Source organism: Barbus barbus (assembly GCF_936440315.1).
Source record: "Barbus barbus genome assembly, chromosome: 2".
Taxonomy (NCBI): Eukaryota; Metazoa; Chordata; class Actinopteri; order Cypriniformes; family Cyprinidae; genus Barbus; species Barbus barbus.
Genome location: NC_136730.1, coordinates 20,548,446 through 20,575,618, shown reverse-complemented (window position 1 = coordinate 20,575,618; position 27,173 = coordinate 20,548,446). Strand labels below are relative to the sequence as shown.

The 27,173-nt window shown below is 38.4% G+C and overlaps 1 protein-coding gene across 1 annotated transcript; it reads right to left on the bottom strand.

Annotated features, from left to right (window-relative positions):
* Window positions 1–1,246: 1,246 nt before the first annotated feature.
* LOC306878340 (sodium/hydrogen exchanger 5-like) lies at window positions 1,247–27,145 on the bottom strand. The gene is made up of 16 exons (XM_079430620.1): window positions 26,708–27,145; window positions 21,952–22,254; window positions 20,835–20,998; window positions 17,995–18,073; window positions 17,737–17,914; window positions 16,280–16,500; window positions 15,701–15,903; window positions 13,797–13,886; window positions 12,036–12,106; window positions 11,816–11,942; window positions 10,018–10,109; window positions 9,143–9,269; window positions 8,863–9,012; window positions 3,829–3,901; window positions 3,604–3,735; window positions 1,247–3,504 (listed from the first exon to the last, which is right to left on the bottom strand). The coding sequence occupies exons 1-16, from the start codon at window positions 27,030–27,032 to the stop codon at window positions 2,945–2,947; spliced, it is 2,895 nt and encodes a 964-aa protein (XP_079286746.1). The 5' UTR covers window positions 27,033–27,145; the 3' UTR covers window positions 1,247–2,944.
* Between the last annotated feature and the right edge of the window lie 28 nt (window positions 27,146–27,173).

The window sequence follows — 27,173 nt, the reverse complement described above, 5'->3', positions numbered from 1 at the left end:
GTTGTTTAATTAATTACATATTTATTGTTTAACGGATGGTTCTGGCTCTACATTCCAAATGGATGACGCACGTCCAAAACGGTTATCGCAATATTAATGCGCGAAGCTATGCTGCTGTGCAACACTAAACCGCGACCTATATTACTTGGCGGAAGAATTTATATGCTGATTATTTTCAATCTTTTATTGATGCCTATAATTATTTTCTATGTTTTATTTTATTTTTGAATAGTGTCCTTTATCATGTTACTTTTGATATTGCATGCCAATAAGCCTTGAGAGAATGATTTTAGCAAAGTTAGAACACCCCTGGCCTATCATATGCCATTGCAACATCATAATAATTGTGTTAGTGGATAGCAGTGTGAGTAAAGAGCCTGCTGAAATTAAATACGACACATTATTGTGCGTTATTTCCAATAAAACTGCAAGTTGGCCAAATTACTGCAAAAAAAAAAGTATGAAAATATTTAATTGTGTGTAGGATATATAAAATGCTAGCTATGAATTAAGCCTTAACAACACAGGAAAATTGGATATTTAATTTCAAGCATTTTTACAATGTCACTGATTAAAGAATGTTATCAAGCTCTACATAATCTAATATGCAACAAAAATGACAGTTAAGGAAAGAAACAGACAAAAATGACAGAATTCTCCTGCGGTGGATGTACTTGTATATCTACTGTTGGACATTAGTAAACAAATTAAATTTGTAGTTTCATTTCTAAAACTCAACAAAAGGCCTAAAGTACCCATAGAAACAGTTATTTATGAACATGACCATAGAAATCTCACGATTACTTCTGAGGGGCAACAACAGAAAATACCCTGATGTTTAGTCAGGTGGGGAAATCACTTGGTGGAATCGGTTTAAAGTCTCCACATTCAAATCTAACTTTTGTTCTCTCGCCGGTGACTTCATCGCTGGCTGAGATCTGTTTCAGGGCTCGAGGAAGAGAAAATGGCACATTAGCACATAAATGCGCTGTAGTCTTTTGAGGGCAGTCTAGGGAAGCCCTGCCTAAACCACAGGGACTCCTGGGTTGAAGGGGGAATATAACTTCATTATTCACCAAAAGGTTCCCTTCACTGGGCCTCCTGAGGATCTACCTAAAATGGATGAAAAGCCAGCTGAGACCAGCTAAATATGACACAGTCTGGAATATATAAATCATATGTTTTTGTCTAAACATTAGAAAGGTAAATGAACATGAAATGATGAGACAAACACTAGTGTCAAAAAAAAGCGCTATCTTTTATGTTAACTTTATTCCAGGAAGCTATTCAAAGTCAATATTTGGCACACAGATACCTAATACAGATGTCTACAAAAATAAACACATGGGAGAAAGATTAAAATTTCATTTAAATTTAATGGATGGATAATTGAATTCCAGTTCAATTTCAAGGGGGTCAAATGACTGGGGCAACATTTCTGCTAACACGACAAGTTCAAGTAAGACAACATACAGTAGCACTAAACCACTCCATACTGTTTACAGGCGCAATAAAGATCAACAAGGTCTCTTTCTCAACATCTACCACCGTCCCTCTCAAGGCACAACAATCGTCAGTACATGTACATACAAAGAATTACACAGCAATACAAAACAATGGGACAGCAGCTTCAACAACAACGTAAGTACAACTGGGCTAAATGGCGTTCAGTATAAAGTGCAAAACCTAAATTCTGTTCCATTGTATGGTACAGTAAAAAACTTAAAGGATTAAGATGTGGTATAGAGCAACAGACAGAGTCGACATATTTAAAAAAAAAAAAAATCTCCAAGTCATTGTGCCTGCATACAGTTGATCATGCTAAACCTCATTAAAATAAGTGCATTAGATTATACAGATGAGTCTGTGCATTGTCTCAGTAAATTATTTCTGTAGACATTTTACATCACATCAGACCTACAATATTAGGCACACGGTTTACATTGAGACAGTTTTCCAGGTCCCTACTACTGGTTAAGCACATACAATTTGGATGATCCTTAACTAATTATTCATGATTATAAATATAGTGTCATAATTAATGACGGACAAAAATTACATTAACATTATACACTTTGGTTATTAAAACAGCTATGAATATAGCTTTGAAGATTAAAATGCAAATTCACAAAACCCTGTTATTCAGAAAGCAAAAGCATTAAAAGCATGAAGATGATACATAAATACAAAATAAATTAACACACCTTGCTTTTTTTGCCCAAACACAACAACAAAGAACAGTTAATGTGCTGCATAGACGCTTATATATCCTATACGCAGCATAAATGCTTCTGGTGACAACCATCATCATGGGTTTTTTGTCACCCAGTGCTGTGGGTGTGGATTTGTTATGCATATTTATAACCCACTAAGAGATAATGGCTTTGACTGAAGAGGTGTGACCCTAACCTTATGTGCTTTCTGTAATGTGCTACTTTGTCATCCCAGTCTGAAAAGGGAAGACCTCAGTATTACTCATTTTTGTTTTAAGATGGATTGGCTAATTAAAGATTAAAGCTGTGAGGTTATGAGTAACCATGAAGTGATTTTCTTTTCTTTCAAGTGAGTGAAAAAATCACTGTTTGATAGACACACCCAGTAGGCCCTTGGAATGTGGTTTAGCCTTATATATGTTCAGTAGTTGTACATTTTGACAATCACATATGCAGAGGTTCATAATACAGGGCAGATCACTTCAAACTAAGAAAAAACGGAACTGTGAAAGGAAATGCCCTGTACATAAAGGAATGGACCCTCAGCAAACTCTACCAACCATTTCTAAACCCACGCAACCTATTAGCCCTAAAAAAGAAAACCAAATTAATAGTCTCTTAGAAAGGAATTTACTGACTTTCTAAAAAAACAAAGTCTGGCCTGAGGAGGTAAATGTCTGCAGTAAGGTGATTGAGGGTCCTAAAAAGATAAAACAGGAAAGAGGTAAATTTTACAGTTGGGTAGGCTTTCTGCTCTGTGGCTCCACACCAGAAGGTGGCACTGTTACCAGACTTCTAAGATAAACACAAGGATTCCTTCTCTTTCCAGCGGATTGCGTGGGAGGTGGTGGCGGCGGCGGCCTCAAAGATGACATTAGCGGCTGCATTTCCTGTTGCTGCTGAGAGAGGGCGCCTTCCTCCTCTTCCTCCTTCCCTGTAGGGAACTTGAACTGCCCTGAACTTGGGGAACCTGTATTACTTCCTGATCCTGCACCACCACCACTACTTTTTCCCTTCACAGGGGTCCGCAGGGGTCCTCCCAGCCTCACGAGGGCGCTAACACGTGGGTGCTGAGGCTCCGGAGGTGCTGGAGGAGAAGCCAGGCTCTCCAGAGAGGAGATGCTCTGGTTCCAAGCCTGTTGTAGGTCTATAGGGATAATTTTAGTTGCCTCCACAGACACACATGGAGGGAGGGAACCCATGCCACATTTCCATGGGAGGTTTTTCTCTCCACATGTTGGCGAAGGAGGGGCTGCGACTGGGCTCTGACAAATATCCAGTGCAGCTGGTACTGAAAGAACAGAAAGCAACACAAGATGATATTGAAGTGTTGGGGATAGGAAACAATCAGTTCTCATATTGTCTTACCAAAATTGTGTTCATAGCTCACCTGATTTTGGTCTCTCCTTTGGTGTTTCTGGGGTTTTGCGAGCCACAAAAGTGATGCCTACATCATCATCTTTATCTGGTTCAGAAGAATCATGTTTATCTTCCTCAGGTGCCACTGGAACCACAGCTGGGTCTGAAGATGTGTGCAAAAACATATTACCCACAATGCACTGCAAACTTTAAGTAGGAGAACATATCTTAATTAACAGTTAATCTGACAACCAACCTTTGTCCTGCCAGCTGACATTTCGGCGGGGTTTGTCATTGGTGTCTTGCTCTTTAGGATCTGACCCTTTCCGCTGTAAAACAATATTATCAAAATTTTAAAATGTGTGTGGGAAAACAAATAAAGTAAACTTATCTTAATCATCATAGCTTAATAAGCTATTTACACACACACACACAAATAGCCTATATATACTGTATATGTATATATATATATATATATATATATGTATATGTGTGTATATATATATATATATATATATGTGTGTGTGTGTGTGTATAAAATATTAAAGATTTTTTTATGTTTTTAATGTTTTCTCTTTTGCTCACCATGGCAGCATTTATTTTATTAAAAACAGTTAAATTATATTAAACTTCTATTTCTATTTTTTTTTTCATGTAATTAATTCTTGCGATGGCAAAACTTTTCAGTAGCCATTACTCCAGTCTTTAGTGTCACATGATCCTTCAGAAATAATTTGAATTTGGTGAGGTGGTGATTAAGAAACATTATTATTAATTTAATAAACAGTTGTGCTGCTTAATATTTTTTTTGTGGAAAACATACATTAAGGATTCTTTGATGAATAGAAAGTAAAAAAAAAACAGCAGTTCTTTGGAACAGAAATCTTTCAATGAAACATTTTATCTTTATATGTCACTTATGTTTAATTTATTGTATCCTTGCTGAATAAAAGTATTAATAATGAAGAATGCTTTTAACCAGGGCCTGAAATTAACACTCGCCAAGCGCCAATAACTATCTTCTGTTGTTAATAAGCTGCAAACAACACATCCGGATGGAGTTTTTATTATTGCTGGTGATTTCAATCATGCCAATCTGAGAACAACTCTCCCCAAATTTGATCAAAACGTGGCTTGCCCTACAAGAGGAGACAATACTCTTCATCATGTTTATACAAACATCCCTGATGCTTACAAAGCAACTCCCCTCCCCCACGTTGGACAATCTGATCACCTCTCCCTGTACCTGTACCCAAATACACCCCCATCATCAAACGTGTGAAACCCACCGTGAGGACTGTTAAAGTTTGGCTGGAAGAAGCAGACTCCTCACTACAGCAGGAGTTCCTGAACACAGAATGGAATTTGTTTGCTTCTTGGGCCACACTGGACTCCCACACAGATGTTAACTGTTAACTGGGGAAGTCGTGGCCTAATGGTTAGAGAGTCGGACTTGTAATCCAAAGGTTGCGGGTTCGAGTCCCCGGCCGGCAGGAATTGTAGGTGGGGGGAGTGAATGTCCAGCGCTCTCTCCACCCTCAATACCACGACTGAGGTGCCCTTGAGCAAGGCACCGAACCCCCAACTGCTCCCCGGGCGCCGCAGCATAAATGGCTGCCCACTGCTCCGGGTGTGTGTTCACGGTGTGTGTGTGTTCACTGCTGTGTGTGTGCACGTTGGATGGGTTAAATGCAGAGCACGAATTCCGAGTATGGGTCACCATACTTGGCTGAATGTCACTTCACTTAACACCTACACCAGCTCCGTTGACAAGGTAACCACCCATAAAGTAATTAAATTATACCCCAATCAGAAACCCTGGATGAACAAGGAAGTCTGGCTCCTGCTGAAGGCACGTGCTTTCAAATCTGGCGACCGTGAAGTTTACAGCTTATCCAGGTCCAATCTGAAGAGGGGAATTCAATCAGCTAAATACAATTACAAACTGCACTGGAGGACAGATTTAAAAACAACGACCCTCGGCACATGTGGACAGGCATCCATGCCCTCACAGACTATAAACCAGCAAACAGTACACCCCCAAACAGCAGTGTCACCCTCCCTGACGAACTGAACTACTTTTATGCTCGCTTTGATCATGGAAACACAGAACCACCCATCAAAGCTGAGCTCACACCTGACGACCTGCCGCTCACACTTTCCACCAGTGACGTGTGCGCCACCTTGCGTAAGGTGAACTCACACAAAGCTGCTGGCCCTGATGGCATCCCTGGCCGAGTGCTTAAGGCCTGTGCAGAACAGCTGGCTGAGGTCTTCACCAACATTTTCAACCTCTCTTTGGCCCAAGCCATTGTTCCCAACTGCTTCAAAACAGCCACCATTGTACCTGTACCAAAACATGCTGGTGCAGTGGCCCTCAATGACTTCCGACCAGTTGCTCTTACTCCCATTATTGCAAAGTGTTTTGAGAGGCTGGTTCTTTCCCACCTGAAAACATGCTTGCCCCCAACAGTGGACCCATACCAGTTCGCCTACAAATCCAACAGGTCGACTGAGGATGCCATCGCCTCAGCTCTCCACTCTGCCCTGACGCACCTGGACAGAACCAACACATATGTCAGGATGCTATTCATTGATTTCAGTTCCGCCTTCAATACAGTGATCCCATCCACACTGATCTCCAAGCTCATTGATCTTGGCATCAGCCCCTCCCTCTGTAACTGGACCCTGGACTTTCTCACCAATAGACCATAGTCTGTTAGGATCAGTACCCACACCTCCTCCGTCCTCACTCTAAACACTGGGGTACCACAGGGCTGTGTGCTGAGCCCAATCCTCTACTCCCTTTTCACGACTGCATACCTGTACTGCATACGGCTCTAACTCCATAATCAAGTTTGCAGATGACACCACGGTGGTAGGCCTGATTAGCGGCAATGATGAGACAGCCTACAGGGATGAGGTCCAGCATCTAGCAACGTGGTGTGCCAACAACAACCTTGCACTCAACACCCAGAAGACCAAAGAGCTGATTGTAGACCACCGGCGGACTAAGAAGGACCACACACACACTCCCATCTACATTGATGGGACTGAAGTGGAGCGCATGGCGAGCTTCAAGTTCCTTGGTGTCCATCTCTCTGAGGATCTCTCCTGGACCCTCAATACCTCCATACTGATCAAAAAGGCACGACAGCGCCTTTACTTCCTTAGGAAACTAAGGGAAGCTCACCTGTCCCCCCACATCCTGCTGAACTTTTACCGTTGCACTATTGAGTGCATTCTCACAAACTGCATCACTGTGGTATGGCAACTGCACTGTTTCGGACCAGAAAGCCCTCCAGCGGGTGGTGAAAACTGCCCAATACACCACCGGTGTCGTGCTACCCTCCATCAAAGACATTTACCACAAAACAACATTTCCCCCTCCACCTCATAACTTGCACTATATGTCATAAAACTTAATGTATATACACATTTTTTATATTTATTTATATACTTTGTTATTTGCACTTCTGGTTAGATGTTAACTGCATTTCATTGGCTCTGTACTTGTACTCTGCACAGTGACAAAGTTGAATCTAATCTAATCTAAAATGCGAGTAAAAATCAGCGTTGGCGAGTAAATGTAACAGTGTCAGTCGCCAGTTGGCGGGTAAATATTTTACGAAATATAATGCAATGTAGTGAAAACAACAGACAGTTTTTAAAGAGATTCGCTGTTTCTGACATAAGCGAATAAAATAATCTTTCCGAAGACGAACTCATTGTGATTATAGCTGTTCATAAGCGACAAGAGCGAATCAAATATAACAATGCACTGACAACGGACTGGGTGGGTCAGCACAGCATGATGGCCAGCTTGTCCCTAGACACGGTTCTAATAACGTTTGCCTGAGAAGATATTACTGCTCCATTTCGGAAGATTAACATTTTTCTTCTTTATTCTTCATAACCCGAGAATGTGGCGACATATGGGGTCACGCCGCAGAAACGGTGCAATGAAGTAGTCGATACAGTGGTTTGAAAGGTTGCTCGTTCGGCTGAACACATACACCGAGCCGCTTCAGACAGCGAAACCTGCTTTTTTTAAAGTGAAACCTGCTGAAGTCTGTCATTGATGTAACTCAAACAACAAAAGAAAAGCGAAATCACTGGACTGCTCTAGTCGTTGATTAACTTTTGTAGCTGAATAAAGATTCATCTGTATAGTTTATGTGAGGATTGTTTTAAAATCTAATATTTCAGAACCTACTAAATGTTAAAAATAATGGCTTTCAATTATACTGTAATCTTGAATGGCAATAATTCATAGGTTAAATTGAGGGGAAATGCATTTAATAGAGACACCAGTAGCAGTATTGGTATTAATGCTTCATTAATAATAGGCTACTTTGATTTACATCAATAACAGACTTTAAAATATACTATCTTTATGTTGTTTCTACATTAATTTGGAGGTTCAATGTGAAATTATGACAATATAAATATGCGATTAATCATTATTAATTACAGAGTAATGTGTGATTACTTTTTTAAATCGATTGACAGACAGCACTAATGTTAACCTTTTATAGATTTTAAATTTCAATTTAATTTCTAATTTTATAGGTTTTATAGGTCAGAAAGAGATCAGGATGGCCCCCACCCCCTTGGCCCCTATCCGGCCCCCAAATGAAGCTAATCGAATAGCCCTGCTAATCTGTTAACATAGGTGTGGGAAAAAAATATGCACCACATACGTTCTGCAAATAAAGTATGTGTGAAACAGGCGTAACACAATGGCCTGCTCCGTTTGCCGAAAACATGGACAGGACAAGAATCTCAACATTTTTGGGACAAAAAAAAAAAAAAGATAAATCAATAAATCTGTTTGTTTTGTTTTTTTTTCTTGTAAGTAAAGTAAAGGACAAATGAAAAACATTGTAAATATTTTTTGTCACTGTAGTAGTAATAACTGCCTGTTTTTGCAAAAAGAGTTTCATGGCCAGTAAAAACAATTTTTGGCTGGTAAATTTGATCAGGTCACTGGCCATCGGCAGGTGTGGCAAAAAGTTAGTTTTAGGCCCTGCTTGTAACAGTCCCTTTCACTTTCTCTCTCTCAATAACATGCACTTGCACATGCACAGACACACACACACACATTAGCTAGTCATCACTCATGATACATCCCAGTGACTACAAACATTACTCATGTCTCTACATTGCCTTTTGGCAGCTGACCTCACACACACACACACACACACTTGTTTGTCTTAGCCTACCATGGCCTCCCTCAGGTCCACCTAACTCAACATAAGTGTGTTTTGCTGCAGTTTTGAGCCCTTGCCTTTTTCTGACTGCGGTCCTTCTTGTGGCGCTTGTAGCGGGTGGATTTAAAGGACTCCAGACGGTTGCGCATATTCCTCTGGAACACTTCCCTGTCCTGTCTCTCTTTTTCACCCACTGTCATGAAGTGGCGACTGTAGTGGGCCTGATACTGCAGCAATAGAGAAGGAGAGGTCAACAGAAGCAAACACATCATACAAATTGTCACCCATTTCACTGATGCAATATAATGCGCCAGATCTCTTCACAGTGAGAGGATGTGTGTGTGGCAGGATCTGTACCCGTCTCCTGGGTTTGTAGAGGTTTCCAGCAAGTACATGATGTGTCTCTAGCTCTTCCTCTATCTTGGCTCCTGGCACCGTGTCAATCACCTGGAGGTCTAGACACACCCCACTGCCATTTTCTCTCCTGAGGGATCACGCACACAGAGACACAGATAGTTACAGGGACCACCATGCATGTAAACACATGTATACTTAAACCACAGATATGCACAACATGTCTCTCTATGTCCCTGCACACACTAACACACATTAAAAAAATGTCCTTTGAAAATAAAACAATGCAAAATATAATTTTTAAATCAGTATTTTTGTTTTGTGTTGTCTAAAAATTTTTTAAACAAAACATATTTCCTTGATGTATTCAGCATTATATTTTAACATAAGTTTCAAATAGTTTTAAATAGTTTTAAGTACAACTCTCTAATTAGTTTGTTACACTTAACACTGAAGACAAGATAAAAATAGCATTTGACAAAGAACTGAATAAAGTATAATTTCCCGAAAAATAGATTTCAACACTGGTAATAAAAAAATGTTTCTTAAGCACCAATCAGCATATTAAAATGATTTATGAAGGATCATGTGACACTGAAGACTAGAGTAAAAAAATCAGACTGCCAAAAAATTCATCTTTGCCATCCCAGAAATAAATTTTAAAATAGAGAAAGAAGTTATTTTAAATTGTAATGATATTTCATAAAATTACAGTTCTTCCTGACATAAAACCTTGGCATGGTAGTGTGTATTCAGTGGTGTATATTTTTAGTATCTTATTTTAGGGACGATAAAATGTTTTTACTGGACAACAAGATTAAAAACGGATTAAAATATTTTTTCAATGTCCTGAAACACAAACATATTCACATACTCACAGGTAGTTGGTAACATTTGTGACCTCTGGAAAAGAGGTTCTGCTGGCCATGGAAGGCAGAGAGAGTCTAGCAGAGGTCAACACATTCCCACCCTGAGAGAGAGACAGAGAAATTCCCTAGAATCAAATACTAACTCTATACTATATTATACTAACTGTCTAGCTATCAAGCAGTTCCAGTTCTTTTAGTACTGAAAATAATGCACACCTGAGATGATAATACACCATTTGCAAAGTGCACTTGCGTCTTCAGTGTGCATTCATTCTCAGTGATTCAATTAATTTTGTTCCTGATATAAATGCTCTCTGTTTTCCATTCTCCATATAGATCGCTTGTCTTACCACAAATTACTCAGGCATGTGGGTGCCTAATCATTCTCGATGTGGATAAGCATGATGTTTAAACACCGTCTGGTCTGCACTCTTACATATGACCTCATAGTTCATTAAAAATATACACACAGTAAGTAAGTACAAACCTGTGGGAAATACACACAGAAATGTGACAAACGTATAACAAAAGTAAAAGAAAACTCTCTTTTTTAAAATGTTTAAATTCATGTTTTGTTTGCTACATTTGGTTTTTACCCTGCCCATATTAAAAGAGTGATTCTGAGCCTCTTTCACTGGGTGGTCCAAAAAAGAACAGAGGTTTTCTATCTCCCAATCTTGTGCTAATATTAGCTTGATAACTCCTCTCAGGAAGCCAAGCTCTATGAAACTCAAGGGTACAGGAAATGATCTCGCTCGAGGACAAAAGTGCTGCGTGACTAACATTCCAGGTGTTCTAAAACTTTTCTGATCAGATGCATTGTTGCTTTCTGCTCAGTAGAGGTGTGAAGAGGAGATAAATTACTTAAACGGTGAATCTAACTTGACCAAAGACAAATTATAATCAACTAAAAAGAATCAAGTGGGAAGTGTGTAACAATTATGACGTGCGTTTCAATGCATTCATATTTAAATACATTACATCACTCTACTGGAAGCCCTTCTTTCTCTTTCCTCTTTCAATCTCTGTATGATACCATCTCTGAGTATTTTTGTAGATAGGTTTGATGTTGGAGCTGACAAGTATCAGATGCCTTCAAAGGGCCAGTACTGGCAGAGACACAGTGGCATCAGGGTAACTAACAAAGAGAGGAATTCTCCTCTGTTCTTCTCAAACGACTCTCTTGAGCCTGAGAAAAGATCTCAGTGCTTCCTCTGCTCAATGCCATAATCCAGGGGCTTTCAGCCTTTAAAGGCCCAGAGACCCCAACAAGACTCTCATCCAACCCAGAGACCCTCCAGCCTAAAAAACTCAAGTATAGCTTTTATTAAGAACATTAACTTACAATGCTACAATAGTTAATGTTCATTCAAAAAGTTACAAATGACATTTTTTTTTTAATCTTGGTTATGATCCACAACTGTGAGTAAGTCTGAATGAATAAACACTTTTACAGAGTGGAAGTAGATGAAAATAAAAGTGGTTTTATATAGTTCATTGTACAGCAGTGAGGTTTTTACCTAGTACTGATTTCTTAAGTGTGGGCACCATCTAGCGGTCAACAATTGTAATACAGCATGGAAACACTTAAAAAGGGCCATGCTGAGATACTGTATGTCCAAATGCAGAAACGCAGCACCATACATGACAAGCGTTTCAGCACCGTGTCCAAAGAATGTGATAGTACCATTCTACTTTCTTTAAGGATAGGACAAGCAAATATCAAATCTAATACAATTTCTTTTAAAATTAATGCTTATAAACAATACTGTGTATACCAGATAAATTGCCGCATTAAGACTTTTACCTGATCAATGACACTGATGGCATCTCTGATGTTGATTTTCTGATAGGCCTCCCACAGTTCACTCTTATGGTACACAGACTTTCTCAACAGCAACTTACTCAAATAGTTCTTGTCAAATTGCTCCCACCTAGGATAAAGGATAAAAAAAACAATGATTCTTTTTAGTTCTTGTATTTTCACTGAGCACAATTCTTATCATAACAGTATAAGTGCTGCTCACTTGTCCCTCCAGTGGTGATATCCATTCAAACCGGCAATGTCCTCCACAGCTGTCAGAATGTGGTCAAAGGCCTGAAGACAGAAGAACAGATGAGTTATTTATGGCTTTCATTTGAATTATCTTCATCTCCGCATTTAGATTTATTTATTAGGTTGTTTATTTCCTGTTAGCATCCAAGGCTATTTTGATAGCAAAAATAAGGAATAATTTGAAAAACAAAACATAAATAATAAACATATCTGAAAGGAGATAAGCGACAGACATACAGAAAAATACAATTATATTAGAAATATATTAGAAAAATTAAATCATAAAGGATTTTTAGGTGCCCTTAAGATAAAAACAATTCAACATCTTGCAGATTTGTATAAGATCTATGGACATTTTCCAAAATATCTCCTTGTAAAGTAACTAGATATTGGCAACTGGGGAGCAGTTCAGTGCTGAAAGTTCATTGAATCTAGTTGATCTATTCACCTTATTTAACCCGTCCTTTTTCAGCACTGTGCTATTTCATGTTTTGTGTTCTGTCTTCTGGTGTCGTAAGCTGGTGTTTCTACTGACATGAAATATGCATTTAATTGTTAACTGTGTAATTTGCTTACATTTTTAGGTTATTAATAGCTTGTTAACAGCTTGTAAATGACATGAAATTTGAAGCTGTGACAGCTTATATTATTATACATGCAATTTCATGTCAAAATAGTCTCACACTTTTTGAAATTCATTTGTCACCTCATATTTTTTAAATGCTTAATTTATGTAAAATAGTTTAGCATTGAACTGATAAAAATGAACTAATAATAGTTTCACATGTATGTGTTTATGTATTAAATGCTGTACAGCGGTAGTCCCCCTCCCCTTTCTCAGATTGAGATGATAATATCTGTTGACTATAACTGTAACACAACGTGTAAATGACACGATACAAAGACTATAGGGTAATGTCGATATTTTAATTACTCAATGTTGTTTGTTGGAAATTCATGAGCACAAATTCATATCAGTATGTTCACAGCATGACGATCAAATCTTGTGGATTTATGAACAAACCGCTTGTTTTGAAATCTTTCCAGTTTACCGACATTTGTTATGACATCCACCTCAAACATTATAATAATCATGATAACTTTTGTTAATTCTAGAACAAGTAAATGCACTTCTTCAGCTTACTCTTTGACAGCGATGCCATAAAATGTAAACAAAAAAGGAAGTTCAAACAAAATTCTAAAAATGGCTGTGGCACAAAAGGTGACTACTCTAAATATAAACAGAGTTTGAGAAACTGTTGCTTTCCAAGAAAAGATCTCTTCTATTCTCCTTTATTGTCTCAGAATCTCTCCTCTATTTTTTTGTATCTCTTCTGCCAGCTCAGCTACACTACAGTCTATCTTTAGCGCAGGTTTTAGAGTGCTCAGCAGGTAGCCTTGAGTCCCAGAGTGTGCATGCAGCAGCAGGATGTGTAAAGGCCTTCAGAAAGAGGATGAGGTAAATGGCAAGGGGCTGTGTGACCTCTGTCTATGTGTGCACATCTATTTGTGGAAAGGCAAAAAGGAGCTCTGATGATTAATTCATTGGAATGAAGAGTCTAACGTCAGTCTGTAAGTCACAATACTGCTGTTTCAGTCGTCAGATCACAAGCACTGCACAGACAGCTCACACATTTCACCACAGGCAGTCAGGCAGGGACAGAGGGAGACAGGTGATGAGAAACAGAGACAGAAAAGAGGCAGGAGAGTATCGGAAGTGATATTGACTCACACGCTCATGGATCTCTTCGTTAATGGTGGGTTTTCGGTTTGTGCTGCGAGGCACTTTCAACCATTTCACTAAAGGCTTGATGGTTAAACCCTAGGAGGAAAGAATAGGAAAATGTCAATAAATCAGAGAGAAAGAAACCTCCAAACCTCTCAACTCAATATCACAGCTTATATTTCTAGTAGCAGCACCACTGAAAGGTTTTAAATGGAGCACAAACATAATCTATGTTACGTGTGAATCGCTGTCTTTGAACAAATTGTGAATGATTCAATGACTCACTCATTCAAGTTTAGTTCCTGAATGACAGGGGTGTTGTTAAATATAATGCTAAAAAAATGCTGGAGTGAAATTAAAAAAGCATTTACTTGTACTTCTGTCATGACAACTCTCGGAGGGATTGGCATGGTAATGCACATGACAATGTTAATGTATTTGGTCTTGGCAGAATAGATCTGCTACGCTGCTGCTGTGGCAGAGCAAGTACAGAGACTTGCTACTGACGATACATCCACAACATGCTGCTGTGCGCATGTAGGAAATACTGCTGCTGCACATATAACACATATGAATAACCCCCATAGCATACATGAATCACCTTGTAGCAGATCTATGCAGGTGAAGCTGGGGAAGGTGGAGGGTTTCTGAAGTGCGCTGCCAAACTGCTACAGCAAACAAAAGCCAGGTATTTAAATATTGAGCAGTGAGCTCATTGGCTACAGATGCGGGAGAAAACCAATCAGCTATGCCATGTGATAATGATGTCATTAGGTCAGATTGAGTTAAACCTATCGGACTGCGCCAACTAGAGTTTAATGCCAGAACTCTGTCACACTCTTACCATTTTTACCATATTGGTGTAAAAAATTAATAACAGTGTGCTAGTATGAGGTTGTATATTCTGCAACTGTTTTCAAATGAATTGGTTGAATGAATGATTCAAATTACTCACTCATAAAAAAAGTGTCTGAATTTGGAATTGTATCACACTATTATAAATACTACTCTTACTATTTCTGCCGTATCCTAATATAGTAGAGATAATATGAGTAGTATGTGATTTCAAATTTAGCCAGCCACAGCTGTTTCAGTCTCGAATGAATCATTGTTTTTGAACAAACAGGCTAAATGAATGAGTCAATGTCATAAAGCCTCATAAAGGCTTTATAAACCTCATAAAGGCAGTCACTTTGTAGGCACCTATAGTGCTAGCATATCAATGTAACCTGCAGACAGAGTTGCTGAAAAACCTTCACCACTAATCCCCAGACTGACAGTGTTAAAATGTATATTATTTATACATGTATAATACATATGTGTTTAATGTTTGAAATGTTTTTTTAAAGCAATACCAAAAAAGGCATACTTGTCTAACCAGCATGAATATTTGTGAGATCTATTGACAGATGAGTTCCTAACCAAAGCTTGGCAGTATATCCTAATGATTTCAGTGGTCAGATATACCGAGGCATGTTGGATACACAGATATGGCAACACACGCCTAGACACTCCAGAGATTCTCCAGCCTTAAATAATGGATGAGATTGGTATAAGGTAAAAAGCCTGGCACTGGCCAGATGGGCACATCACATTTACACATAGGCAGCACCTTCAAAATCACTCCATTCATCATAATTAGCATCTCTGTGTCAGACCAGCTTTGGAAATAACAGCAATTTGACACAGCAGTGGGGAAATGTCATCCCTGAAAGGCAATTACCTGTATGCTACCCACACACACACAAACACACACACACACACACACACATACAAACAAGTAATAATAATAATCAGAGCCTGTGGAAAGATGAAACAGAACAAAAAACACTTATCAACACACAATGATTCTGTAAAGGTGAATGGAGAGGGAAAACATTAATTGGAATACAGAAAAATAAATCAGTTACCTGAAACATGACTGTGAAGAAAACCACAACTATGGTTGTTGCCACAAAGTAGTCTTTAGCCTTCACCTGTTCTTTATCTAAAAGTACCACCAGAGCAAAAGCCACAGCACCTCGGAGACCGCCGTATGACATCACCACTTGATCAATCTTGTCCAGGGGAACCAGTCTGAACCAGTTCAGGAACCAAGTCTGCCCTACAACACCTGTAAATGACATGTTGAGCAAATACATATGCTAACTGTTACAGCTGAGGCCATTGTAAATGCTTACTGCAATGATCAATTCGGCATCTCAACCCATTATAAATGACTAAAGAAGTTAAATGAAAATCATATGAATGTACATGGTACATTTTCAGCTTTCGTGGTTAATAATAGCAAATAATAGCAAAATAAATGAGCCAAAGTGCCAAAGCATTAAGCCAAAGTGAAAGTTAACTCTGAAGCAAAATGAGTGAAGAGTTTCAATGAACAGTTCTCTTTTTGTTTTTGACTTCAATAACCAAAGTGTACCAACAATACAATGTGACTACCATGTTTTTGACTTTCATGGAATAGAATAGAATAGAATCTCTCTCACCCATTGCCCTGAAGACTAAGATAAATATGAGTGTGCTGATGACAAGGCCAGTGTCCCAGGCCCATTTGGACTTGTCCACAGCTGAGATACCCAAAAAGATGAAGATGATCGTCTCGGCAACGCTGGCCAGGGTTTTCATGGTGTACTTCACAGTGGTCCGGGACTTCTGGGATATATTTGCTTCCACATACTTGTTGCAGCCAATGCCACAGAAAGTCATCCTGTTATCGATCAACAATGCCATGAAGAGGCACAGAGATTATAAAAAGAAGAAACAATACAATAGATGTATTTTTATATAAATAAAAAATATAAATACATAAATATAACTGAGTATAGAGTTTAACAGGGAGGTTGTTAATGTTCATATAAATAGTTTCAGACCTTTGTACCTTTGGATTGATGTCTATATTTAGACAGAGATATCTCCATATTCACATTCCATATACATAAACTAGTGCTTCAGACAGGAATTATGCTTTGCTCAGTGCTGTGTTACATGAGTCACTCTGCATTGCCCACAGAACAGCAAATTTTATTGATGAGAACATATTTACGTCATCCAGTTTCACATGACCTTTTCCCATTATCTTTAAATCCTACTATGGCTTATTTCAGTTCTAACGCAGTACCACCTTGTGCAATATGTGTGATGACGAGCCATCAGGGGGCGCTCCAAACACTGCATTATTATGTACTTATAAAATCAGACAGACAGGCCTTTACTTTGAACTACATGCAAGAGAAATCATTACTTCATATCTTGTACTACTGATTCCTGTCCTTAAGGCATGTTGTATTCGAGCATGACTCTGCATCTTAAAATCTGCTCTAATGCTGTGCTGAGCAATACTAAAATGGGTTAATAATCTAATTCCTCTGCTCATAATCTCATTATCTGATTTATGACCGCCAAAGAAACTACTGAGATTTACGGGTCAGCACAAACGGTGTGAAAACAATCTGAAACAATCTTCAAATTGGTGGTGGAAATATTCATATACAGCTTATATAAACAAACATACTCACCAGTTTTCATTCAATGTATCATTTATCTCTGACCCTGATGTTTTCGTTCTCCTTTCTCTGTTGTGCTCATATATTCCTCTCTTTCTTTTGCTGTAGTACTCTTAGGCATGAATCATTCCCACTCTCTGCATTAACACTGTCATTTAACTTCAAGAGCTGCACAGACACAGTTATTTTTCTATCATGATGGGAACCTTCCACTGACTTCTGTTTTTTTATACTTAGCTAATGATATATTCTATCCCTTATGCTCACACAAATCTTCATTTCACATTTTCAGTTGTATTTATATGACTGTCTATTATTTGACTTGTAAATGAATTCCCTGGTCACAGTGTTAATAAAGATGGAGTTTACAGCTATGTAGAGACTCACTTTCAAATAAGTCAAATTATTCAGATGAGTATGCTAGCAGTGGCAATACTCACGATAGAATGGCAGACAGAGAGAAGAGTTCTGCCGTCAGGTAGGCCAGGTAAACCAACAGGAAGACGAACAGTGGCTCTATGATGCGTACTTTCTTCGTAAAACGAGTGAAAAAGGCCAAAATAACGGCAAAGATGAGACCAACCAAAGTCCCTCCAATACTGACAATGAGGAAGGATGCTGGAATAATTGCATATTTTTTTTAATTACTCCCTCAACAGTTGGGTGTGAAAGAAACAACTGATACATTTTGTACTTACCGATTCCTTTAAAATAGTCTGCAGTGTGAACATTTCCTGGTCCCACTTCCACAAAGGATATGTACACTTTATATAAGACCTGTTGAGAGAATTACTCATTTATCCCTTGCCAATCTATAAATCTAAAAAATTTAAATAATATAGACATTGAAACATTAAAAAAACAAAACCATACCTTTAAATGATAATAACATTCCAAAATTTGGGGTCGGTAAGATTTTTTCAATCTAAAATTTTAAATTATGCTCACCAAGGCTGCATGTATTTGATAAAAATATAGATAACAGTAATATTGTTAAATAGTATTACAATTGAACAATTATACATTGATTTACATGATCCTTCAGAAAGCATTCTAATATGCTGATTTTTGGTTTCAGAAACGTTTCTAAATATTATCAATTTTGAAAACAGTGGTGCTGCTTAATATTTCTGTGGAAACTGTAATTACATTTCTTTAAATCATTTTAATCCATCCTTACTAAATGAAGTATTAATTTAGTTCACACTTTAGTAACTATTAATTATGACTTTTGCCTGAATAAACTCCTAATTTGCTGCTTATTATTAATAGTTAGTAAGGTAGTTGTTAGGTTTAGGTATGGAGTAGGATTAAGGGATCTAAAACAAGGTCATGCAGAATAAGGCATTAATATGTGCTTTATATGGACTAATAAACAGCCAATTTGCTAGTAATATGCATGCTAAAAAGCAACTAGTTAATAGTGAGAACTAGTCCCTAAGCTAAAGTGTTACCTTAATTAATGTATATAGGTAGTCAACACTGACATGCAAAGCTAAAGTGCATGGACAGACTGAAAGTGCATTTGAAATTGTTCCCTGTAATAGCAATATAAGATTTCCTATTGAACACATCAGCTGAGTTAATATGCAGCTCAGCAGCCAAACTGAAGATGAACAATTTTGTGAAGAGCTTTGTCTGTCTAAAATGTCTCATGATTGCCTTGAATAATAAACCTGTCTTACGATATGGCCATTAGACCAGTAGCACAAGAGACCAAGCCCTGCATTTGACTCAAGTCTGTTCACTTCCATCACTAAATGAACAAGGTGCTATTGTGTAGCTTTGATAATGATTATAATAAGAAGAGGCTGCGCCTGTTCACCATAAGTAATTCCCCTTGTCATTTGTTAACAATACTTGTTTCAATCTGTTATTCAGTGCCTATCAATAACAACAAGTGTCTAATCAACAACAGATTAGTCTAATTGCAAAGTCAAAGCTGGATTTTCAGTAATAGCCTCTAAAGTTTAAGTGCATGCTGGTTTGAGTGGTTTCAATTTGTTTTTTTTTAGTACAGATTGAGAAGGCAGCTCTCAATATAGCATCAATCTATGTCATGACTACATTCAGAAGGTATGCATTCCAAATAGCCTGTCCTCAATTGCTAAGTGACCTTCCAGTAAAACACACAATCACACTATAACCTACTGCCACTTCTACACTGAAGCCTGGTGAAAACCTGCTCATAAAGGGAAAATCCCTAGAATGTGACTGTGGTAACTTTACAACTAAGCTTCTAAAAAGGAGACTTACAATAGAAATCTCGTACAGACCCAGCTCAAAGAGCAGTGACGTGAAGAGAACAAAAGATAATTATTATGGCTGAGAAAAGCTGTTATTTAATGCCATTTAAAGGGATAGTTCACCACAAATGAACAATTCTGTCATCATTTATTCCCCCTCATGTTGTTCCAAACCTGTAAGACTTTCTGTCTTCTGTGAGACACTAAAGAAGAAGATATTTTTGAAGAATGTTGGTAATACAAACAACTGGTGCTGCCAACTGGCTTCCATTATATGCACAAAAAAGAGAGACATTTCTCCCACAGAAGAAAGAAAGTCGTACAGTTTTGGAACGAAGTAAATGATGACAGAATTGTCATTTTTGGGGTGAACTATCCCTTTAAGGGATAAAAATAAAATGTCAATTCTGATTTTAGACCATTCTGTGTGAAAAATGTTGAATGCGGCTAAGAGTCTCTGTTTCTGTCCAGTCAGGTAATTCATAATCTTTGATTCGCAACTCAAAACTATTTCACTACATGTTTCAAGACCTTTACAGAGTAAGTCTGTTACTGCTGTTCCTCATATAACCTGTGTATTCAAGCATAAACATGCAGACCCAGATGAATAATCTTCTGAATGGCATTCTGGAATGGATGGATACATCTTTGCTTTCACATTCCAGATGGAGTGAGGCTGATGTTGTAGGGAAAACTGAGGAGTGCGTTCAGTGATGAAGGGTCACTGGGAGTAATCCTTTACATATGGGTCAACAAGTGTGATAGCTATAAAACTAAAGGGACAGACTTGCATACATTCAACACAAGCTCAAGACTGCACAAGCAGCAGCTTGATATTCTATATCACATACATAGCATAAACAATTAACACTAGATTGCTGGTTTATCTCTAACCAGTAGCTACTGTATGACCTTAGAGCCATTATATAAAAAAATACAAAGAAATGGGTTGGATAATTCAGTGGAAATGTCGTAGCCCAAGTCATTTACTATCGATTTGCTTCTCCAGAGCAAGTAAATGACTTTTGGTTATGTTTTATAACATCATCATGTCAGCACTACAGCAGAGGGTTCTGGTGTAATGTTACCATAACAACAGAGATGTGACTGAACAGAGAGAACACAGAAGGATGGAGAGATTTTCCTCATCTGCCTTGAGCTCTCCCTGAGCTTTTTAAATCCCCAAGCTAACCTTGACTTTCATATGTCCACAAGAATTATTACAAGTAAAGGATCGAAGCAAACAAGAGTCATAAAGGGGGAGATGATTATAAAAAAAAATCCAGACTCACCACAGTGACAGCATCATTGACCAGTGACTCGCCAAAGACAATGATGAAGAGTGTTTCATTCACATGGACTTCTTCAAACACAGCAATCACTGCTACAGGATCCACAGCCGAGATCAGAGCTCCAAACAACAAGAAATCCATCAAACCTGCATTTACTTTTTCATCTGCACACACACAGTACAAAACAAGCTGCAGTCAATAATTACAACCAAATTGGCCGTAGCACAGCCCTAATGGTGTGGTGTAGTAGTTAAAGATCTGTGAAGGTAGCTTCAAACATTGCAAGTGGCGATTCACCATAGTGCACTTGAGCAAAGCACTTGATGTGGGAATGTCCTTGTGCTAAGAGTACTGAATGTTTCCTTGGATAAAAGTAACATCTAAATGTTTACTTCATAGGTTTCTTGAACTAAAACATCCTTACACCACATCTAAATCATATGGGCTACTTGGATCAACAATTAGAAGGCAGTGATGAATATGAAACATGATTGGATGAGCTACGTTTAAAGCAGTTGTAAAAACATTTATATATAAACCTGTCATAATAACTGAATTATTAATGAGTCCATCCAATTAACCTACTGTATCACCTGTATTTAGACTTATGACCTTGATAACTCTGTGATAAAATTGTGGTGATAATTATTGTTAATAAACTGAATCCTTTATTGAACGTTCACATCTTTTATCTTGCAGTTTTCAGTATTTTTTAAATAAAATAAGCAATTGAAGTAAAAAAAAATTAATAAAATGCTTGTAATAGCTTATGGTATTTATTAAAGCAGTGATTTGCAACCGGGGTCAGGGCCCACTAGGGGAAGTCAATAAATTTCTAAGAAGGGTTTAAGAATCTTAATTAATATGCTAAAAAATATAAACACAACATTTCTTATTTTAATTTGTCCCCTCAGTTATGCTTGTTTTTACTGAGGAAAATGTCTGGAATCCAAAAATTATTCAAGGTTTATTATTTTAATATGCTTACCCACTGATAATTTCTCTTAATAAAAAGTTCCAAAACAGGCCTACATGGCTAAAGCACTGTATGATCTATGATCATTTAAGAAGTGTCATATTTGGTTCTATTAGTTTGAACTGACACCCCATAACTCACCTATGACCCCTGCCATCTTGACTCCATAGAGACAGAATCCAGTGCAGAAGGCATTCCACAACGTGCCTACCACAGCATACATCAAAATGGCACCCAGGTTGTCGAAAAAGAGCCGTGCTGGCATAAAATACCCAGCATCCCCCACTATAGTTGGCAGGAGAAAGAGGAAAAAAAGTGCTGGGTCCAGTTGGTACGGCTGCTTCTTGCTGGCGATAAGAACCACTGCACCCAGAACCAGACCCAGCAGAATCAACATACAGCTCTCCGGGACCGCTGTGGTGAAACGCTGAGAGAAGTGGAATACTGAAGATTACAGAGCAAACAAAAGAGAAAACAGAGAAACAAAGGTCAAATGGATTGAGATATTATGTTGCCATTCCGTGTCATTGAAAGTGTAAATATGCTTTTAGTGAAATGTCACTATATTCAATTTCAGCCCTTTCAATCAGACTTGAATTGGATTTTGCACATAATGTAAATACAGCACACTGCATTCATGTACTGCACTGTAGTCTCAATCAAACATCACTGCGATATTTGATTCAAGATGCACACATGCTTAAAATAACTATAATAAAATAATAAAACAAACCAAACAGCATGCAAAAAGCTAAAAGCTAAAAGCTTCAAGGCCCACAGCAGTCAACAAGCCTCATTTAAAGAGTAGTTTATAAGTTGCGGCTGCTGTAATTCCATACCGTGGTTTCAGATGAATTGTTACTCAACACCACTCTAACGTACAATGCCTTACAGTGACAAATAGTGAGTCACAGAGGGACAGTAAGTGTGCCAGTATGCTGTCACAAAAACATCAATATCAAACTGCAGCTTTAAGAATGGCGTATAATATACACAAACGAAACGGCCAAAAACCGAACAAGGTGACTGCATACTCACTTCACCAGTAAAATGCACAACCTTACTCCGCCGAGCAGCTGTAAGAAGTCATCACAATATTTCCACTGGGAAATTCAGTATGACCAGTTTCCATTCACAAGTCAGACATATCAAATGACTGTACAAGTGATTATCAGAAGCGGAACAATCACACCGCAATAACTCAGGTTCCTGGTTCCTCCTCATCAGCATGAATTAGGAATCGGCTGGATCAGGACCCTGAAACATGAGGTGCAGGCCTATGCGTCACAAAATAAACCACAAGTAGTGTTTACATGGACAAAAGGGAATTTAATAGATTATAAGGAGTTTAGCTTTATAAAGAACAGGGATATTTTAATCAAAATAATGTTGATTAATAAATCTTATTACACACACTGACCTCCATTTACAAAAGTAGTCGTCATGAAATGCCAGTGTGTAAAATCACAACACATTACAGCATAATGACAGATTCTAATGGCACTAATTATTAATGTTTCCACGATCCGAGTGATTTTGTGGAGGAGGGAGAACACACTGCACACCTCTGCCAAGAAACATAACAATCACCGCTCACCATGAGTCATTCACACAATGACAGAAAAACACTGATGTACAACCAAAAAAAGCATACTAGACATCTGCACAAACACATGCATGTGTGCACACACAAACACTAAACAACAACAAAAAATTCACAGTGCTACTCATTCATTTCATTCATATTGTGTGCATGCCACTCCAACCTCTTACTATTGTAATAGAAAAGACCTTCATACATATGAATATGACACTGGCTACTGCTTAATCAGTTCTTTCACAAGACCTCCTGCTTTTAAATTATTACTTGACATAAGCTTTTAATAATCAGTCCACATATAATTACAACCATAATGAAAGAATATTAAATCCAATTAAACCCATGCCCTTTATTTTCAGGGACAGGCAGAGAGAGAACTTTTGCACAGCTAATTAGGAATATAGAGTAGAGTGCCGTCCTACGGTTACCTTTATTAACATTAGAACAGGTCTATCATTAAATTAAAGCGTGTGTGTAATGGGAAGGTGCTTTGTATAAACCCCATGAATCAAACTCTAAAACTGTGAGAAAGAATGTTTGAAAAGAGTGTTTCCTGAATGAAGTACACTCTGAAAAATGAGAGTGTGAAAGTAACAGGACAGATCATAATCATCACTACATGGACTTTATTGTATGTTTTTGTCTGTAGCTGAACTAATGGGCAGACAGTGTCAATAACTGGCACTGGCAATAGCTGAGCATAAATTAAAGTTTTTTTTATATCATGAACGTCACCAAACGAGACGGGAAACAAAGACAATGTTACAAAAGATTTCTATTTCAGATAAATGTTGTTCACCGTTTCCATAAAAAATACTAAGAAGCAAAACTGTTTTCATCACTAATAATCTAAAATATTTCTTGAGCATTAATGATTCTGAAGGATCATGTGACACTGAAGACTGGAGCAATGGCTGCTGAAAATTCAGCTTTGCCACCACAGGTATAAATTACATTTTAAAATCTATTTCAAAATCAGAAAGTTATTTAAATGTTTATATTTCACAATATTAAAATTTTTCTGTATCTACGAGCAAATAAATGCAGTATTTGTGAACATAAGGGACTTCATTGAAAAAAAAAAAAAACATTTGAATGGGGGCCTCCATAAATTACACTTGCCAGTGTCACAGTAAGAGGTAATACGGCCCCTAATCTGTGTGACAAAAGTGTGTCTAATTAAACCATAGTCATTTCCATAATGCACTGATGTGATGTTATGGCAGTGCTATAATGATACAGTAGTTTAAGGATACTTTTGTGTTTTTGTTACCAATGTAGGTGACCTGCTGTTTTCTTAACACCAGTTCAGGCTGTGTGTACTCGGCACTTGAAGTCAGCTGATGTGCGCAGGTGCTTCAGATAATGCTACTTTCTCTAGATGCAAGATAAATATTCAGAGTGAATTTTGATGGTGTTACTGTGGCAATTGAATCATGGAGAAACAGATGATTGAGCTGCCAGGACTAAATGATCTGCACGTCTTAGCCAAAAATACAAGCTGGAGAGACGCCTGAGAGACACCCACACATGCAAATACAGGAGGCAGTGTATTTTGTGTATGTACTACATATGCATGTCTTTTCATGAATAAACTACACCACAAAATGTACAAGTTTTTGTGTTAACCATTTTGTCCTCAAATCCTGAATTCTGCATTCATGGTTCATTATTTAATCTGCAAGTTGATTGTAACCATTACTGTACAACATGTCATGCATTTCATCCCCAACTGAGAATCCTTCTGTGTTCTTAAGATGTTTTTATAATGTACTTTTGGCACTGTGAGCCCTCAATTTACTACTTACTGCAGCACAACCGAACACAACAGACCTCTCACATAAAGAAATCATTCCTATGAGTTGGATATTTTCAATGAATATTCGTCCAATTCGTTCACGAATAGCACAAAACCAAACGGTTCTCGTGTGAACTCACAAACAAGAATCATCGTGTGATGACTGTAGTAGCATTTTTACTCATCTATTTTGGTGAAGAAATATTAACCAAATATCAGCAATATTGCAAGTTAAACGTAGCGGAAATAACTTGGTATGAAAGTTTTATTCATACACATGCAAAACAGCGCTGGTTTTAAAGAGATAGTTCACCCAAAAATCTCAATTCTGTCTTCATTTACTCATCCACGAGTTGTTCCTCACCTGCATGAGTTTCTTTCTTCTGTTGAACACAGATGATGATATTTTGAAGAATGCTGGGGACCAAACAGTTGCTGGTCCCCATATATGGATGAATTAAATATATATATATATATATAAATAAATATAATCCTTGCTGTGTTCAACAGAAGAAAGATAATACAGGTTTGGAAAAACATGAGTGAGTAAATAACAGCATTTTCCTTTTTAAAAAATCCCTTTAATACAGAAATTTTATTTTAAATATGCAAAAACCGTTTCAGCCAAGAGACAAATTCATTTTAGTATTGTAAATGCAAATTATATTTAGGCTCTAAATGAGGCTCTAGGTTGCTGCACGGCTGCAAAGTCTGCAACAAACTGAAATGGGAAAATATCTCATCTAATAAAACCTAATAAAAAGCAATAAATAGCTCTGTGCCTACGTTTTACCGCAATATGCCACCTGCCTTATGCCTTATGATTATGTCATACAAGAGGTACAAGAAGAACTGAATCGCTTTTTAAACGTGTCCTTCGTAACAAACAGTTCGAAAGAACCGATTCTCGGACAAGAATCGAACTTCCCATCACCACCAGAAGAACACCGCGCGAGACCGATGAGAGAAAGATGATGAGTCACAGCCAATCAGAGCACGCCGTTACCGTCTGCGGAGACTCGAGCCTTTTGGAACGGTGCCGGATCGGCGGGCACACGCGGAGCTCACAGTGCAAAGAAATATCTCGCGGGATGTTACAGCACCGATTGCAATAAAGAAAAATCAAGAAAATTACAGGTACACACAGAAACCCATCACTAACCGCAAAGTACAGTCCTGTCTCTTAAACGCAGTTTGCTTATCTCCTGTGCAGCTAAAAGCCCTTTTTTATTACTGTATCAAAATGTCCCTGAGGAAACGTATGGGCTTTATTGCCATGGCAACCACCAGCGTCTGCCAGCGGAAGAGAAGCGCAGGCTTTTCACGCAGTTTTACAACCATCTGCGGAACACACCGCGCCGCGCTTTAATAAAACGCACTGCACATTCACGTCCTCAAGAAAGTCAACTTTCCGTCTAACAACCAGAGGTAGCGACTACATACCAGTCAAAACAACTCGTTTAGTGCGCGATTATTATTATTATTATTACAGAACTTACGTATTTTCGCCACACTGGCCACTAAAAGCCAGCTGGCTATAATGTAAGGTGTCTGCACGTAGCTCCATTCCCACTGCACTATCTTGTAACCTCCTCCGTGCTGGTGAGACGACTCTCCGTCCTCCGCGCTCGGCGCCGCCGGTTCCTCCGCAGACCGGGCGAGCGCAATCCCGGGATGCCCGTACTCTTCAGGAACATAGCGGGATGTGACGGCAGGTGCGGCGCTTACCCCCAGCTCTGGCGGCAGCGATGCTGCTGTCACGTAAAGGTCAGTCGTTGCATCACTAGCCACCGTTATGAACAGGAGCAAACTCAAGCCCCGCATCTTTCTGGCGTGTTCAACGGCGTCTCATCTTCATTGCTTTTATACACTCCTGTTGCGATGGGAAGCCCTCCGCGGGACGCCCCGTTACCGGTTTACAACATCAACACACACTCCACTTGCCGGTAACTCGCGAAGGTGCAG